Source organism: Lissotriton vulgaris, unplaced genomic scaffold (genome assembly GCF_964263255.1).
Source record: "Lissotriton vulgaris unplaced genomic scaffold, aLisVul1.2 SCAFFOLD_3282, whole genome shotgun sequence".
Taxonomy (NCBI): Eukaryota; Metazoa; Chordata; class Amphibia; order Caudata; family Salamandridae; genus Lissotriton; species Lissotriton vulgaris.
In genome coordinates this window covers 191,706-209,020 of record NW_028248677.1, presented here as the reverse complement: position 1 = coordinate 209,020, position 17,315 = coordinate 191,706, and the positions used below count along the sequence as shown (strand labels likewise).

At 50.5% G+C, this 17,315-nt stretch overlaps 1 protein-coding gene across 1 annotated transcript in view; it reads left to right on the top strand.

Moving 5' to 3' along the window:
* LOC147663861 (ATP-dependent chromatin remodeler CHD8-like) overlaps positions 1–17,315 on the top strand; it is a gene marked incomplete at its 5' end in the record, with an annotated part of 222,725 nt that overhangs the window by 36,354 nt on the left and 169,056 nt on the right. The window contains one exon of the mRNA XM_086950144.1: positions 8,358–8,487. Coding sequence (XP_086806270.1) covers positions 8,358–8,487 — 130 coding nt within the window. The remainder of the gene's footprint in view (positions 1–8,357; positions 8,488–17,315) is intronic.

The following is a 17,315-nucleotide window of genomic DNA, read 5'->3' as shown; positions in this document are numbered from 1 at the left end:
CCATCCACTCTCCTCACTGGAGAACACCTCAACATTCTACAGGGAGCTTCAGGATGGGAGAACCCAACAGGGGTCATGGAGAAGGGGTGAACGGAATGTACCAACAGGCTGGTTGTAACAATTACCAATTCAAAGTTCTACAATTTGGAGTCACCACTGCTCCCAGACTATTTACCAAATGAATGGCAGTAATCGCAGCTCATCTAAGAAGACAGCACATCCATGTGTTCCCATACCTGGATGACTGGTTATCAAAGCCAGAACTTACCAGAAGTGTTTCCAACACACTCAAGCCATAATCCAGTTCCTACACCTACTAGGGTTTACAGTGAATTCTTTGAAGTCCCATTTGCAGCCTACCAACATACAGACTTACCTGGCCCCACCATTGACACTCAAAGAGCTCTAGCCTCTCCCAATGCAGCCAGAATTCTCAGTATTCATTGTCTTGTCAGTCAGTTTTAGCCCAACCAATCATTACTAGCATGAGTCTACATGCACCTGCAAGGATTGATTGCGTCTTGCATAGCAATTGTTCTCCATGCAAGACTTCACATGCATCCCCTCCAAGTAATTAGCCCAAGTAATTAGCAAGTCAGTGGAACCAGACGCAGTGTTAATTGACCGATCTAGTGTTGGTATAGGGCCGCACTGATCACTCTGCAGTGGTGGTACCCATAAAATGTATCCAAAGGGGGTCCCTTCATAGACAGGAGCATCATTCACTGGTTGGGATGCTCACTTGCTCAATCACACAATCCAAACAATTATGGAGTCAAAAGCACAAAAGGCTTCATATAAACCACCTAGAACTACTAGCAATGTTTCTAGCAATCCGAGCCTTTCAAACTCACCTCATTGGCAAAGCTGTGTCCTAGTCTGCATGGACATCATGACAGCTATGTACTACATACAAAAACAGGAGGGGGGGGGGGGGACATATTCTCTCTGTCACGCCTAGCACAAGCCATTTGGAAATGGTCTTTCTGTAGTAGGGGATCTCTGTGTATAGTCATAATCTAGTGAATAGTCCCGCCCATGTGCGTGGACCCTGGAGCAATCAAAATAGTCTCTTAAGTTGTCTTCTTCTGCAGTCCTGCAAAGACACTTAAGAGAAAATCAATCAAAGACAAATAATGCAGCCTAAAACTACAAGGCTACACTGGCCAGTACTTCATCTTGAAGTGACAAAAATAGCAAAATATTATTAAATGTTACGCACTTTGTAAAGTTTCACACCTAGAGAAACTCCCCTTGACAAAAATCCTTTGTCATGATGGAAGGGTTGGACAGACAAGCCTCATAGGCTGCCATTATGTGTCTGGAAAAGGGCTGGAGCAGAGGAGACATCAAGAAACAGGTGGGACTTCTGGGCCTGGAGGGACCCTATTTTCATCCTCTGCACGTGCATCGGCCTCAGGGGGGCTCCCCAGTCAAGAAAAGGCCCAGAAAAGGCACCCGTCCCGGTCGACATTAATGGCTTCGACGTTGACAGGTATGAGTACCATCTGCTCCCTGTCGACCCAGGGCTCTGGGTCGAAGCAATGTCTCCATTCGGCGTCTAGGGGTAGGACTTAGAGACCTCGGATTAGGTCGACGTCGAGGAGTTCACCGGCGTCAACACATCGACGTCTAGGTGATTCCCGGAGAGGCAGGCGCTCGCCGTCGAGGAAACACGGCCGTTCGCCATCAACGTCGGCGCAAAGATCGATGTCGAGGAGAGAAAGATCGCAGTCGAGGCGAGGACACTCGACCTCCGGGAGTTCATCGAGGTCAGAAAGGTCGACATCGAGAAGAAAGACATCAAAGAGGTCAACGTCGAGGAGAGAAAAATCAGCGTCAAGGGGTGAGATGTCGAGGCCCAGAACGGAGTCTAGTGCGTCTCATCGACATCAGCGAGTCACTGGTCGTGGCGGCGGCGGCGCTCGCGATCAGAGAGGTTGGCCTCCAGAGTGTCCTCTCCGAGGCCTGATCGCAAGAAGAGACGAGTCCTTAGGCCACCGGAATCTGATTACTCCCGCACCTACTCACCCTCAAGGCCAAAGACTCCTACTCCTCCGCCTCTTCCGCAGATGCCTCCTCCTCCTCCTCCTAGTCCTCCTCCTCTTCATCCTCCTCCACCACCACCTCCTTATCTTCCACCACTGCATCAGCCTCATTTTCCGAGCCCTGTGGTTCCGGCGCTAACTGTTTGCTTCCGCAGCCCCCGGGGACAGTGGTTCCTGCAAGGCCCAGAAAGCCATGGTCAAGATCCAGAGGGAGGCATCGCTCTCGCAGTGAATGTCGATCCTCGACGAGGTCACGCCATCGTCGGCGGAGGTACAGGTCGCGGTCCAGGTATAAGGACTCATCTAGCGACAGAAGGTATTCTCCCACTTTGTCGGACTCTCCTCCGAGTGTCCCCCGTGGTACGACATTGTGACTTTCCAAGATGTGCTGCTGAGGGAGGCAGGGAAGTTGGGGATCACATTGACTGTGCCCACCCCCACCACTTCCGTGATCTTTGAAACGCTGCAGCGCAGACACCTCTCTCGCCCTTTGGTGCCAGGACTGGAAGAGCCGGCCATGGAGCTGTTTCTGACGCCGACCTTGGTGAAGTCGGCACCATCGAGACTTCAGAAGAAGTACAAGCCTCCGGATTCTGATCCAGCATTCTTGAGAGCGGATCCTGTACCGGATTCTGTCATTGTGACAGCGGCCAAGAAACAGCAGTCTACTGCTCCGTTGTCTACGGTTCCTCCAGGCAAGGAGAGCAGGCACATGGATTCGGCAGGAAGGAAAGTCTGTAGTACGGCTGCCACCTCAATGAAGGCAGCTAGTGCATCAGCACTTTTGGGCAGATATGATCGCTCGTTGTGGGAGTCCCTGCAACAATTTATTGAGCTCCTCCCGAGAGACAGGAGGGAAGACTTCCAGGAGATTCTGAATGAGGGCATGATGGTCTCAAATCAGGTCATCAATTCGGCGGCGGATGCCTCTCTCTCCTGGCCGCGCCTGGGTACTGCCATGGCATTAACTTGAGGTGAAATTTCTGGTTGCGCCTTACCTCACTTAAACCCGAGGCGCAACAGCAGATATCTATTTTGCCCTTTTCAGGATCCACCCTCTTTGGGGCTCATGCTGACGAGGAGATGGCCCGCATGAAGGCGGAAGTGGAAATGCTGAAGGCTGTAGGTTTGGATAAAACAAAGGAGCAGCGGAAGTCATACGTCCCTTCCAGAGGCTTTACTCTTCCCAGAGGTATCAACGGGGGCAAGGTCGCCAAGCTGGCCAAAAGCAGCAGCAGCAGCAACAACAGCAATACCAGTGACAACCCTTCCAGAAGCGTCAGAGGGGCAGAGGCGGACAGCAGTCCTCCTCGGCGAATAAGGGCCTGGCCGGGTCTAAGCCCTGAGGAGTTCCTTCCCCCTCGTCCGTTACCCGCTCCGGTGGGGGGAAGCATACAGAATTACTTGAAGGAGAGGATAAAAATTACTCCGGACAAGTGGGTTTGCAATGAATATATTTTTCGGTTTGTCAGCCCTCCTGCAGCTAATCCACTGGTTCCTTCGCACTACCAGCTGCGAGAACTCCAGGCGTAGGCCGATACCCTGTTAAGAAAAAGGGTGATAGAAGACGTCCCTCTGTCAAATGGGAAAGGGTCTATACTCACGGTTCTTTCTGGCACGCAAAAAGGACATGAATGAGTTCAGGCCCATTCTGGATTTGCGACAGGCAAACAAATGGATTTGCAGGCAGAAATTTCTCATGCTGTCCTTACACCAGATTTATCCTCGGCTGCAGCGAGGAACTGGCTTTGCGCAATAGATCTACAGGATGCGTACTTCCATGTGCCAATTGCACAGAAACACCGGAAGTTCCTGCGATTCTTAGTCTGCACCAATCACTATCAATACACCGTGCTACCGTTTGGACTGAAGTCTGCACCCAGGACTTTCTCAAAATGCATGGCAGTGGTGTCAGCGCACCTGAGAAAGAACAAGGTGTTTGTCTACCCGTACCTGGACGATTGATTGATCAAAGCCTCCCCCTTCCAGGAAGCGCAATTGCATTTCAACAGAACGGCCGCTCTGTTGAATCAGCTGGGTTTGCACATCAACATGTCCAAGTCTGTTCTGACTCCGGTTCAGTGCCTGCAGTACTTAGGAGCCTCCATCAACATTATCAGAGCAAGCGTGTCTCCTTCGGAGGAGGGACGATTATCGATCCTTCGGAATGCTCAGGCTCTCCTGTCGGTTCCATCAACGACAGAAAGGAATGTGTCTTCTCTTCTGAGGTTTATGGCCTCTTGCATCTTCCTCACGCCACATGCACGCCTCCACGTGAGACCGCTTCAGGAATGTTTGGAGGATCAATGGGACCAGAAACGAGGGAGCTGAGACAACAGGATCCAACTGTCTCTACACTCTCAACAGTCCCTGAGATGGTGGTGTTCGGCAGAGAATCTCCTAAAGGGGGTCCCCTTCCACAAGGACATTCCCACACAGACTATTGTGACAGATGCGTCTCTCCACTGCTAGGTAGCGCATTCAGACCATCTTCAGATCCAGGGAACGTAGTCCAAGGCGGAATACACGTACCACATCAACTTCCTGGAGATCAGAGCTGTTCATTTGGCGCTGAAAGCCTTTCATCAGTCCTTCCAGACCGACTCCTTGCGTGTACAGACGGACAATACGACCACAATGTATTACCTCAAAAAGCAGGGGGGCTCGAGATCGCGCACACTGTCCCAAGAGGCGCAGGCGATCTGGCACTGTCTGTTAGCCAGGGGACTGACGATAACGACGACCCATCTACCAGGTGTGCAGAATGCTCCGGCGGACGCACTCAGCAGGCTCGTTCAGGAGAACCACGAGTGAGTCTTAAACGACAAGGTGCTAGGAAACATCTTCGGAAGATGGGGCACTATAGATAAAGATCTGTTTGCCACCGCCGAAAACAGCAAATGCCGAGGCTTCGCCTCCAGGTTTTACCAGCCGGGGACTCTGGGGAATGCGCTATGGATCAGCTGGTCGAAAAGCTTTCTGTACACTTTTCCACCCATTCCCCTGATTCCGGCAGTGCTCATCAAGCTGTCGCAGTCCAGAGCGCAAATGATCCTCATTGCTTTGGAGTGGCCTCGACAGTGGTGGTTCACAGACCTGCTCCACCGGTATCTCCAACCTCACCTGCGGCTTCCATGTCGGCCGGACTTTCTAAAGACGTTCGGGGGCAGATGGTGCACCCCAACCTCTCATCGTTGAGTATGGCGGCATGGCTCCTGAGATAGTACAGTATGGACACTTGAACTTGCCTGACAACTGCATGGAGATACTCAAGGAAGCTAAAAGACCTTCCCCCAGGACTTCCTATGTCTATAAGTGGGTGAGGTTCTGCATCTGGTGCATGTCCAAGAATGCTGATCCTACCTCTTGCAAGGAAGATGTCATCCTTCCATATCTCTGGCACTTGACTTAATCTGGCCTTAAATTCCATTCTATTAAGGTTCACCTCGCAGCATTAACTGCGTATAGGAAATGCCCTTCACAAACATCCTTCTTCCAGATTGCTGTAATTAAAGATTTTTTGGAAGGTTTGAAGGAAGTGTTTCCTCCTGTCAGGCGTCCGTCGCCTTCATGGTAACTGAATGTGGTGCTGTCTCGGTTGATGAAGGAACCTTTTGAACCCATTCATAAGGCTTCCCTGCAGCATCTTTCCTGGAAGGCGGCCTTCCTTGTGGCTTTAACATCGACCCGCAGGGTGAGTGAGATTCAGGCCTTGTGTTGCAACGAGCCTTATACAGTGTTTCCTGCTTCTAAGGTTGTCATGAGGACTCACCCCAAGTTCCTGCCTAAAGTGATTTCTGATTTTCATGTCAATCAGACGATAACTTTGCCTACCCTTCCTCTCCTGCGGAGAAGTCTCTTCATTCCCTGGATGCAAGAAGAGTGTTGAAGTTCTTCTTAGATAAGACTAAGGATATTCGTAAGTCAGACCAATTGTTTGTAAACTATGGTTCGGTCAGGACTGGTCTTGCCACTTCTAAACAGTCCATCTCTAGATGGATAGTGTCCTGTATCTAGTTGTGTTATCAGAAGGCTAACAAGAACTTAGGGGGTAAACCTAAGGCCCATTCCCCCAGGCGCAAAGCAGCTACAACGGCTTTGCTACGTAATGTTCCCATTGCAGATATCTGCAGGGCTGCCACCTGGAAGTCGGTCCATACATTTGCCAAACACTACTGCCTGGACTCTGATGCCAGAGCAGACCCTCGGGTTGGGCAGGCTTCGTTGAGAAATCTGTTTGCACAGTAATAGTTTATCTGTTTCCTCCACCCCTCGTTTGGGTTGTTGGGATGGGCTTGCCATTCTAATCAATAGATTATGACTATACACAGAGATCTCCTACTACAGAAGGAGTAGTTTCTTACCTGTAACTCCAGTTCTGTAGTAGGGGTATCTCTGTTATAGTTATAAGCGCCTGCCCCATCCCCGGTGGATGAAAGGATAATGTACTGAATGCTGCACTTCACCTACACCTTCAAAAAAGAACGGAAAGTAAAAGGCCTATGGCTTTGCATCCTGGGATACCAAGGGTCTCTGGAGAGTTCCTTAAAGGCAGGGTATCCCTTTTCCAGACACATAATGGCAGCCTATGGGGCGTGTTTGTCTAACCCTTCCTCTCTATCATGACTAAGGATTTTTGTGAAGGGGTTATTTCTCTAGGTGTGAAACTTCACAAAGGGTGTAAAATTTAATATTATTTGGCTATTTTTGTCATTTCAAGATGAAGTACTGGCCAGTGTAGCCTTGTAGTTTCAGGCTGCATTATTTGTCTTTGATTTTCTCTTAAGTGTATATGCAGGACTGCAGAAGAAGACAACTTAAGAGACTATTTCGATTGCTCCGGGGTCCACGCACATGGGCGGGACTATTCACTAGATTATGACTTTTTAACAGAGATACCCCTACTACTCCACTTACCACAAGATTTATCTCCTGGCAGAGCATCTTCTAGGAATAAACAATCAGATTGCGCACCTCAGCAGACAGAAGCAGCAAATTCATGAGTGAAAAATTCATCCTCAAGTTCTCCTCCATTGCTTTCAGGAATGGGGACTTCCTCAAATAGACCAGTTTGCCACATAGCACACCGCTAAAGGCCCGTGCTTTACCTCCAGGTTCCCACACCATCTCTCCAAAAGCAATGCCCTATGGATGAACTGGTCAGGGATATTTGCTTACGCTTTTCCACCTCCCACTTATTCAGTTTGTAGTTTGGAAGGTCAGGCAAACATCCCTCACACTGATTCTCATAGTTCCCACATGGGCATGTCAACCATGGTTCACCATTCTACTGGAGATGTCAGTAGTTCCACACCAAAAGCAGTATCTCACCTCCACACAAAGACAACCCCATATCTAAATCGGGCATTGCAAGATGGATTGTGAAATGTATCCAAACATGTTATGTGAAAGCCAAAAGAAATTTAATAATCCCCTTATAGCACATTCCATTTGCAAGATAGGGGCTACTATGACCTTTTTATGGGACTATTCCCTTAGCTGACGGCTGTAAGGAAGCAACATGGTCTACACCAGACACATTCACCAAGCACTAATGTTTAGCTTGAAGGCAAGAAGCTAACGTAGGCCAGGTAGTACTTAAAACACTGTTTTAAACAACTGCAACAGCTACAGGTTAGCCACCGCTTTGGCAGTATACTGCTGTATAGTCTATGCAAAGCATGTGTATCTACAGCGCACATGCCTCGAACGGATAATCTAACTTACCCAGTAAACATTTCTTCTTGGCATGTAGAGCTGTAGATTTACATTTGCCCACCCGGGTACCTGTAGTTGGTGCAGTTCTCACTTTACATACATAGGAATGGACATCTGTATTCTACACTTCTCCATTCTCACCCTATGCGGGGAAAACAATCTAACAATAGAGTTGATGTACATGTGCACTATCACCGAAAGGAGGAGTCACCTCACCTCTTGACTGAAAGACTTCTTCAAAGAAAAAAACAACTTGCAAACATCCGGACCAAACACTCGATGGCAGGAGTACGCAAAGCATGTGAATCTACAGCTCTACATGTCAAGAACAGATGCTTACTGGGTAAGTAACATTATTCTACCTTACCCACAGTTCATTGTTTCAGTTGGTTTGTTGGTGTTTTATGTTTATATGAGATTTTCTCACAAATTGAACAAGGGATGTGTATTAGGATAGACTCACTCCACCACAATGAAGGTTCTCTACAAGTTAACTCAACTGACTGTACATGAGTCCCTTTCAGGGTCTTTTGCTTAGAATTCTAATAGGTTGCATGTTTACCATTCTGACCTTTAATTTCTTTTTTCCAGGGTATGAGAAGTACAATACTATGCGCGCAGATCCAGCACTGTGCTTTCTGGAGAAGGTTGGACGGCCGGATGACAAGGCCATTGCTGCAGAGCATCGGGTGCTAGACAATTTTTCAGACCTCGTGGAAGGGTATGGGCATGTCTCCTTTGCTTAAAATTGTTATGGGAGTTAGATCTAGCCATGCCTTTGCTTGTCCTTGACATATACCCTACAGATTCTCCAGCTTTACCTTGGCTTCTACACCATGCAGTATTGTTTCAGGTCCATGTTCTGATGAATACATGTTCATGCAAATTCCTCACCTTGCGAATACCTTTTTCTAGGCTTGAGTATGGTCTGAATAACATTGCCCAGCAATGACTCCCTAGCTCTACCATGCGGCGCCAACTGCAACTTAGACTCTATACAGGAACTTGTGAGTCTGTGGCATAGTAGTGGCTTCATATCCTGTTTTGCATCACAGATTTTGTTTGAAGCTTTCAGACAGTTTCACCCACATTTCTTGTATTTTAACATTGACTGGGTCAGATATCTCAAATCTTCTGGCATGAACCTTGCAGAAATGTTGTAACCAAGTTATCTGCACAGTCTTGGCATGCGAGTCTTTCTGGAGGCAAAGGTATTTTTGCTAAGGCTCTTGAAGGCTCCCTCCCTGCAAAAGCCATCATCCATGTAACCGTAGGAATTAGAGGTCTTCTTTCTGGAAGTGGTCTTGCAGTCAGCTTGCTGTTCCTTAGTGCTGGTTTCCTCCCTGGCAGCTAAAATGATGAGATTGAAATGTTCGTTATCTTGTGGCCTTCTGGATGGTGAAGCTGATAGTTTTCAGGTTGGCTGTGAGAAAGTGCCCTCTTTTTGCATGGTTCCCCCCACTTTTTGCTGAATTGCTGATGTACTTTTGAGTGTACCCTGGGCTCCTGCTAATCAGGTACCCAGGGCCTATGTTCTTTCCCTAAAACTGCATTGAAGCCTGAACCCAATTGGCATCTCTGGCCACAGGTCAGCCCCTGGTAAATGGTACCACAGGTACAGGCCTCTAAGGGCTGCAGCCCTTATTGTGCCACCCTCAGAGGTCCTGTACCCTGACACTCACACACTGCCTTTGCAGGCTGAATGTCTTGGTGCAGAACAAAGTGAAGAGTCGACATGGCATGCATTCCTATAACCCACTGCCCTGGCATAGATCAGTCACCCCTCTAGCTGGGTGCACTATACCATTGGTGAGGGTACAGGTGCTCGAGCCCTGTACCCTTACAGTGTCCAAGTCCATTCTTAGACATTGTAAGTGCAATGCTGCCATTAAGAGTATATGGTGCTGAGTTTGTCATTACGAACTCCGTAGAACCATAATGGCTACACTGAAAACGGAGAAGTTTGGTATCAAACCTCTCCAGCACATTAAACCCACACTGATGCCAGTGTGGGATTTGATGAGAAATGCACACAACAGGGCATCTTAGAGATGCCCCCTGAAAAATAACCCACCACTTGTGTCTAGGCTGAGTGGCTGCTTTCAGCTGCCACCACCATACATGTTTCTGGACCCCTGGGTCGAGAGCCTGCTTCTCTCTGGGGCCTGAAACAATGCACATCCTGGGACGAGGTGCCAAGCTTCCTCCCCCAGAAAGGGCAGGGTTCACGAAGGGGAAGCTTCAAAGGCTGGCCGCCTTTGTGAGCTTCCCCAGGCCAATTCCTGCTTGCAGCAACTGGTCCCCACTGGTTCTGTCACCCACTTTGGATGGGAAAACCGGCAGGAAGAAAAAGTGAGGAAGAGAGGTGTGCCCACCTCTGCCAACTCCACCCCTCAGGTTGGGGAGGCAAGGTGAAGCACAACTCTCAGTCCACGCCATCTTGAAGATGGGGGGACTCCGCCAACCAGGGACAGGCACATGCCCCACTCGCCCTGGAGGGTGGCATAATAGGGGGTGTACCCACCCCAGGGAAGGGACCAATCGGTCCCTGCCTTTTACCTACCTGTAACACCCCTAAATCTAGTATTTTGGGGCACCACTCAACCTTGCTTCCTTAGATACAGACAAGAATAAAAGGAGGACTGAACAGCTGTGCAGCAGCTAACCAGAGGAAGACGCCCACTGACTTGGCCCAGGCTCCATCGACCTGTCTCCCCTTTGAACCTGTCCTGCGAAATCTCAGTGCGTATTGCAGCCAGCAACCTCTAAAACCCCGAAGGACCTGCCTGCCTTCACTTCCAAGACTGTCTCCTGTGAACACCGCATTTGTTCAATTGCAACCTCTGGGAGCAGCCGGAAACTGCAAATCTGCCCTACTCTGCATCCGCCGTCCACGGCCTGAGCTCGTGAGGGCAACCACCACGAGGAGCTCACCCTGGTGATCCTGCCCCAACATCTGGCGACCCCTGACCTGCCTCATGTCTCTAGCTGATGCCTGCAGCCTAAATCCAGAAGGTCCCCCCCCAACCGCAACCAGGAGCTTGTAAGAAAATCCAACCCCAAACGGCACCCCTGCATCCGACGCCCCATGGCCTTGTGTGCCCAAACTGCCTAACCTGCCCTTAACTTCCCAACCTACCTCTCGAATTGGTGGTAGCACCCAGAAGACTTTTGTCCCCAAGCCTGCAGTGGCTTTGCAAACTGGAGGTTCCTCATTGAAAACAGGGCACCGGACGTCGAAACCGCATCCTGCACCCGGCTGCCCTAGTGCAGCTGAGGGTGCAACTTTGGTGCTACTTTGTTTCCCCAATTGGTCTGAGCTGAAGTCCAGGAGCTTTGCTACCACAACCAAGTGGCCTGCTAGCCAGCAGCCACCAACCTAGGGCCCCTACCCCCCATTGGCTAACATTGGGCCTCAGCACTCTGCACCCATCCGCCCTAGTGCCGCTGAGGGTGTAACAAGAGTGCATCCTTGACCCTAGGGGAAATCTAGTTCTAACCCCACAAGCTCAAATCCAAAGACCGATTATTTACCTGGTAACCGTTAACTTCATTTCACTCCATAGGAACCTATAGACAGTTTTTCCTCTGAAAAGTGTTTTATGTAGGGAGTAGATTTGTATGGAATCCTGAAAAATAGCAATTGCGCATAACTGACTTTACTTACTGTGAGAAAGTGCCATCTTTCTTGCATTGGTTTGCCCCCACTTTTTGCTGAACTGCTGATGTGCTTTGACTGAGTGTGCCCTGGGCTCCTGCCAACCAGGTACCCAGGGCCTGTGTTCCTTCCCTAAAGCTGTATTGAAACAAAACCCAATTGCCATCTAAGGCCACATATTAGCCCCTAGTAAATGGTACCCAATGTGCCCAGGTCCTGGTGACCAGAGAAGACCCCTAAGGGCTGCAGCACTTATTATGCCACCCTCAGGGGCCCTGTACCCTGATACCCACACACTGCCTTTGCAGGCTGAGTGTCTAGGTACAGAACTAAACAGGTACATGAGCCCTGTTCCCCTACACTACCCAGAGCCATTCCTGGGCACTGTAAGTGCAATGATGCCATTAAGAGTATATGGTGCTGGGAGGTTGTCATTCCGAACTCCACAGCATCATAATGGCTACACTAAAGACTGACAAGTTTGGTACCAAACCTCTCAGTATATTAAACCTGCACTGATGCCAGTGTGGGTTTTAATGTAAAATGCATCAGAGGGCATCTTAGAGATGCCCCCTGAAAACCTAACCTGCAATCCACGTCTGGTCGGAGTGGCTGCAGAGACTGCCACACAGCCGACATGTTGCTGGACCCCTCGGTGGAGAGCCCCCGCTCTCCTGGGCCTGCAGCATGCACATTCTGGGCGAGGTGCTAGTTCTCCTCCCCCAGGATGGGCAGGGAGAAGCTTCAAAGGCATGCCGCCTCTGTGAGCTTCTCCAGACCATTTGCTGTACTCAGCAACTGGCCCCCACCAGTTCCAACCCCCACTCTGGCGGGAAGACTGGCGGGAAACCCCACGTCAGGAAGGGGGTGTGCCAGCCTGTGCAAACCCACCCCTTAGGTGGAAGTGGCTAGGTGAAGCATGACCCCGGGCTCCGGCCATCTTGAAGATGGGGAGCCCTGCCCAATCACAGCTAGGCTCCTGCCCCCTCCCACAGGAGAGGAGCAGGATAGGTGGTGTACTCACCCCAAGGCAGGGACCCATTGGCCCCTGCCCTCACCCTACCTGTAACGCCCCTAAATTTAGTATTCATGGGCACCCTAAACCTTCCTTCCTCAGAAACTTTGATTAAGAAAGAAGACCAAGAAGAAGACCTGCTGTGCAGCTGCTAACAAGAGGACGATATCAACTGACTTGGCCCCAGTCCTACCTACCTGTTGATCCTTGAACCTGCTCCTGCTAAACCCCAGCGTCTCTTGCGGACAGCAACCTCGAAAACCCCGGAGGACCTGCCTTCCTTGCTCATCTAAAAGACTGGGACTCTCATGAGCAGTGATTCTGCTCAAACAGAAACACCCCTGGTGCCAGCCAGGAACTGCGAATCCAGCACACTCTGCACCCGCCGTGCCCAGCCCGGCCTGTGCCTGAGTGGACAAAGACCCTGAGGTTGTCCCCCTGGCGATTGTGACCTGAAATCCAGTGCCCAAGGACCCTCCTCGACGACCCAGAGGACACCTGCAGCCTCACATCCAGGGACCCCTCCAACCGCGACCAGCAGAGGGTAAGATTTCCCGACGTCAAAAGACACCCTTGCACCCGGCGCCCCACTGCCCCCTGTGCCCAACTCCTTGGTGTCTACCTATCCTCCTAGATCCCAACTTACCCCTCGAATTGTTGGTCACTCCTGAAGAATCTCCGTCCCCTAGCCTGCAGCCTTTGTTCACTTTCCAAGATCTCCATTGACATCGAGCGCCCGAAGACTCAAAAGCACCCTGCACCCAGCGCCCGAGTGCCCCTGGCAGTGCAACCTTTTTGTAATCTACTTCCCCATTTGCCCTGAACAAGTGACCAGGAGCCCAGCTCCCACAGCCACGTGGCCTGCTTGCCAGCAGCCACCAACCGAAGGCCCTGTGCCTCTCATTGGATAACATTGGTCCTAACTACCTCTGCACCCGGCTGCCCCTGTGCCGCTGAGGGTGTACCAACTGTACCTACCTGACCCTGGGAGACCCCTGAGTCTATGCCCAGAACCTTAACTCTGCCAGTTGTGTACTTACCCAAAAGCCGATAACTCTTTTCTTCCATAGGCTAACATTGACTTGTTTCACTTGGAAATTCTTTTGTGTGGAGGTTTGAAACTTTAAAATATTCATCTAAAATCAACTGAACAACAAATTCCGATATACCCACCTGTTATCAAGAGAGAACGCAGTGTTACATATTTTAGCCCAGCACTGACCCTGAAAATTATTTTTAACCGTACTTACCAGTAACTTGAATGTCCTTCCATAGGAATCCATTGTCTGGTCTTCACCAGAAAAGTTTCCAAGTGTCAATTTTCAGAAACTACAATTATTCCTTAGAAATCACCTGTATGTATATTACAAGCCGGGTCTGGTGGCTCAGTGGACTAATGCGTCTACTGCAGGGGCCTGTGTTCGACCTCATGGTCACAGGTTCAAATCCCGGCGGGTCCACTCAGCCTTTCATCCATTTGGGGTCGATAAAATGAGTACCATTGATTTGGGTAACAACAAACATCTGTTATTTCAGCGCCAAGAGGCCCGTAGTGGTGAACGTGCGCTTACAAATACTCATGTTATGTTATGGTGTTATGTTATGTCTTAAATGCATTCTTTCAACGGTTTACAGGAGATGCACCAGTGCTGGATCCAGGATCCAACACTGAGTAAGAAAAAGTCATGAATTTCTTCCCCCAGGATAACATTGGTGATTCTATGTGAAAAAGTTTTTAAGTGTCAACTTTTAAAACAAATAATATTCCTTGAAAATCACTACTGTAACCAAAACACTTTCACTTAACTGTTTACAAGAGATGTCCCAGGACTGAATGTAGGATCCAGTCCTGTGATTAGAAAAGGCATCGTCGGTGGTCCTCGGCCCACGGCCTTGACAACTTTCAGAGGAAGAGCGTCAAGAGCATTTCATCGACGCCGAAACGGGCAGGCTTTCCCTCCTGAAGAGGAAAATCACCCCGGAGCCCCAATTGGAGTCGTACAAGATCCCACTCAAACGGAAGATGGACTCTGCTGGCACTCCAGCCTCGCCCACTCACTCCAATGTGGACGCTGGTGAGGGCGACCACGAGGATGAATACAGCTATCCCGTCTACACAGACCCAGAGGATGTGGCAGAGCCCTGGTCTGCTGGTGGTGAGCCTGGGGACCCGCATTCTGGGCAGGACCCTCAGCTCTTCTCCGCAAAAACTTCCCCCACTGAGGACTCTGTGTCTTTCAATGCCCTCATTGAGTGGGCAGCGGCCAATCACAGCGTCGAGCTGCATGCTGACCCTGTGGACGTCGACTTCCTCTTTGACACTTTTTCTGTCTCTGAAAAGACTGTAAAAACACTGCCAATGCTGAAGGGTGTTTTAAAGCACGCTGCTGAGGTCTTCAAAGAACCCACCAGGGCGAGAGTCATCAACCCAAGGATCGACAAAAAGTACAAGGCGGCGCCCACTGATCCAACTTATATTAAGGGACAGTTGCCTCTGGACTCCCTGGTTGTCTCCAATGCCCGGAAAAGGGCCAACTCGCAGACTACGGGTGATGCTCCTCCCCCAGACAAAGAATCAAAAGTCTTTGAGGCTTCGGGGAAGAGGGTGGCAGCACAGGCAGCCAACATATGGCGCATCTCTAACACGCAGGCGCTCCTGGCGCGTTATGACAGGGCACACTATGATACCCTAGAGACCCTTTTGCAACACCTACCCGATCAATATAAGGAAGGGGAAGAAATGTTAATACAGGAGGGGAAGCTGATCTCCAACGTTTCCATAAAGTGCGCTCTGGACGCGGCTGACTCCGCCGCACGCGCGATTAACACTAGCGTTATGCTTCGTAGACATGCATGGCTACGGATATCTGGGTTCAAGCCGGACATTCAAACCACCATCTTGAACCAAACGGTCAACCCAGATCACCTGTTTGGCCCAGAGGTTGATACCACCCTTGAGAAGATGAAAGACACCGACACTGCAAAATCCATGGGTGCCTTGCAGTCCCAGCAGTTTCGGAGTGGGTCCTTTCGTCGCTCCAATATTAGAGGCACCTCAAGGGGTCAACTTTCGCAGTCCGCGCAGTTCTACAAAGGCAACACCCAGACTACTTATACCAACAAGGGTCGAGGTGGATACCGCGGAAACAACGCCAAGGGCAGAGGACGTGGCAACAACAGCTCCAGGTCCTCTACCGCTAACAAACAGTGACGCATTGTCACTGCCCCCCGACCACACAACACCGGCCGGGGGAAGACTCCAGCAGTTCCTGCCCGTGTGGAAGTCCATCACCACGGACAGGTGGGTCAGAAAGCCTATCCAGTTTGGTTATTGTCTGGAGCTCACATCCACTCCACCCAACATACCCCCAAGGCACCGTCCTATGTCCGGCGAGCATTTGCAATTATTGCAGCAGGAGGTCACAGTCATGCTGCATAAAGGGGCAATAGAGCTTGTGCCCTTGCAGGAAAGAGGCTCAGGAGTTTACTCCCTGTACTTCCTGATTCCAAAGAAGGACGGATCCCTCAGGCCCATCCTGGATCTCAGGCCCCTCAACTTTTACATCCTGTCCGAGCATTTCCACATGCTAACACTGCAGCAAGTTCTCCCACTGCTTCAACAGGGGGACTTTCTGGCAACTCTGGACCTGAAGGATGCGTACTTCCACATTCCGCTACATCCTTCACACAGAAAATACCTCAGGTTCACCATCCAAAACCAGCACTACCAATTCAAGGTTTTGCCTTTCGGGGTCACCACGGCACCCAGGGTATTCACAAAGTGCCTGGCGACGGTGGTGGCGCATCTAAGACGTCAAAACATCCACGTCTACCCCTATCTGGACGACTGGCTCATTCAGGCAAAGTCGGCCCAGCAGTGCGCCGACCACGTGTCCCACACCATTCACCTCCTGCATGATCTGGGATTCTCACTGAATTACCCAAAATCCCATCTCTAGCCCGCCCACATACGACAGTATCTGGGTGCGACCATAGATACTCTGGCGGCCACAGCCCAGCCAAATTCAGTGAGAGTCGGCAGCATTCAATCGCTGATCCAAATGTTCAGACCTCAACACTCGCTTCCAGCAAGAGTGTTAGGCATGATGGCCTCCTGCATCTCCATTGTCCCGCACGCCAGGCTACATATGCGTCCGCTTCAGGAGTGCCTAGCACTTCAATGGACCCAGGCTCACAACCAGTTGAAAGACCTAGTGTTGGTGAGCGGTCGGGCATTCAACTCTCTGCATTGGTGGAATCCACGAAACCTGCAAGGGCTGACCGTTCCAGGAGCCTGTGCCAGAGATTATCCTGACCACGGACGCCTCTCTCCAGGGATGGGGAGCGCATGTGCTCCAATACACTGTGCAGGGACTGTGGACGCAGCAACAGGGGAAGATGCACATCAATGTCCTAGAACTGATGGCGATCTTCATGGCACTGAAGGCTTTCAAAGAACATCTATGCAACAAGGTCGTGTTGATTCGGACGGACAACATGACGGCAATGTACTACATTCAAAGGAAGGGAGGCACACGCTCTCCGCAGCTGTCTTATCTGGCTCAGAGCATGTGGAAGTGGGCCATTCAGAGGAACATCTTCCTCATGGCAGAGCACCTCCCGGGCAAGGACAATCAGATGGCGGACCTGCTCAGCAGGCTCAGCCACCAGATGCACGAGTGGGAGATGCATCCATCAGTACTGCAGCCGTACTTCCAAAGGTGGGGTCATCCAGAGAAAGACCTGTTCGCCACAAAAGAGAACGCAAAATGCCAAAGCTTCGCCGCCAGGTTCCCACAGTCGCAGGGCAATGCGATATGGATGAACTGGTCAGGCAAATTTGCGTACGCTTTTCCCCCAGCACCTCTGATACCGC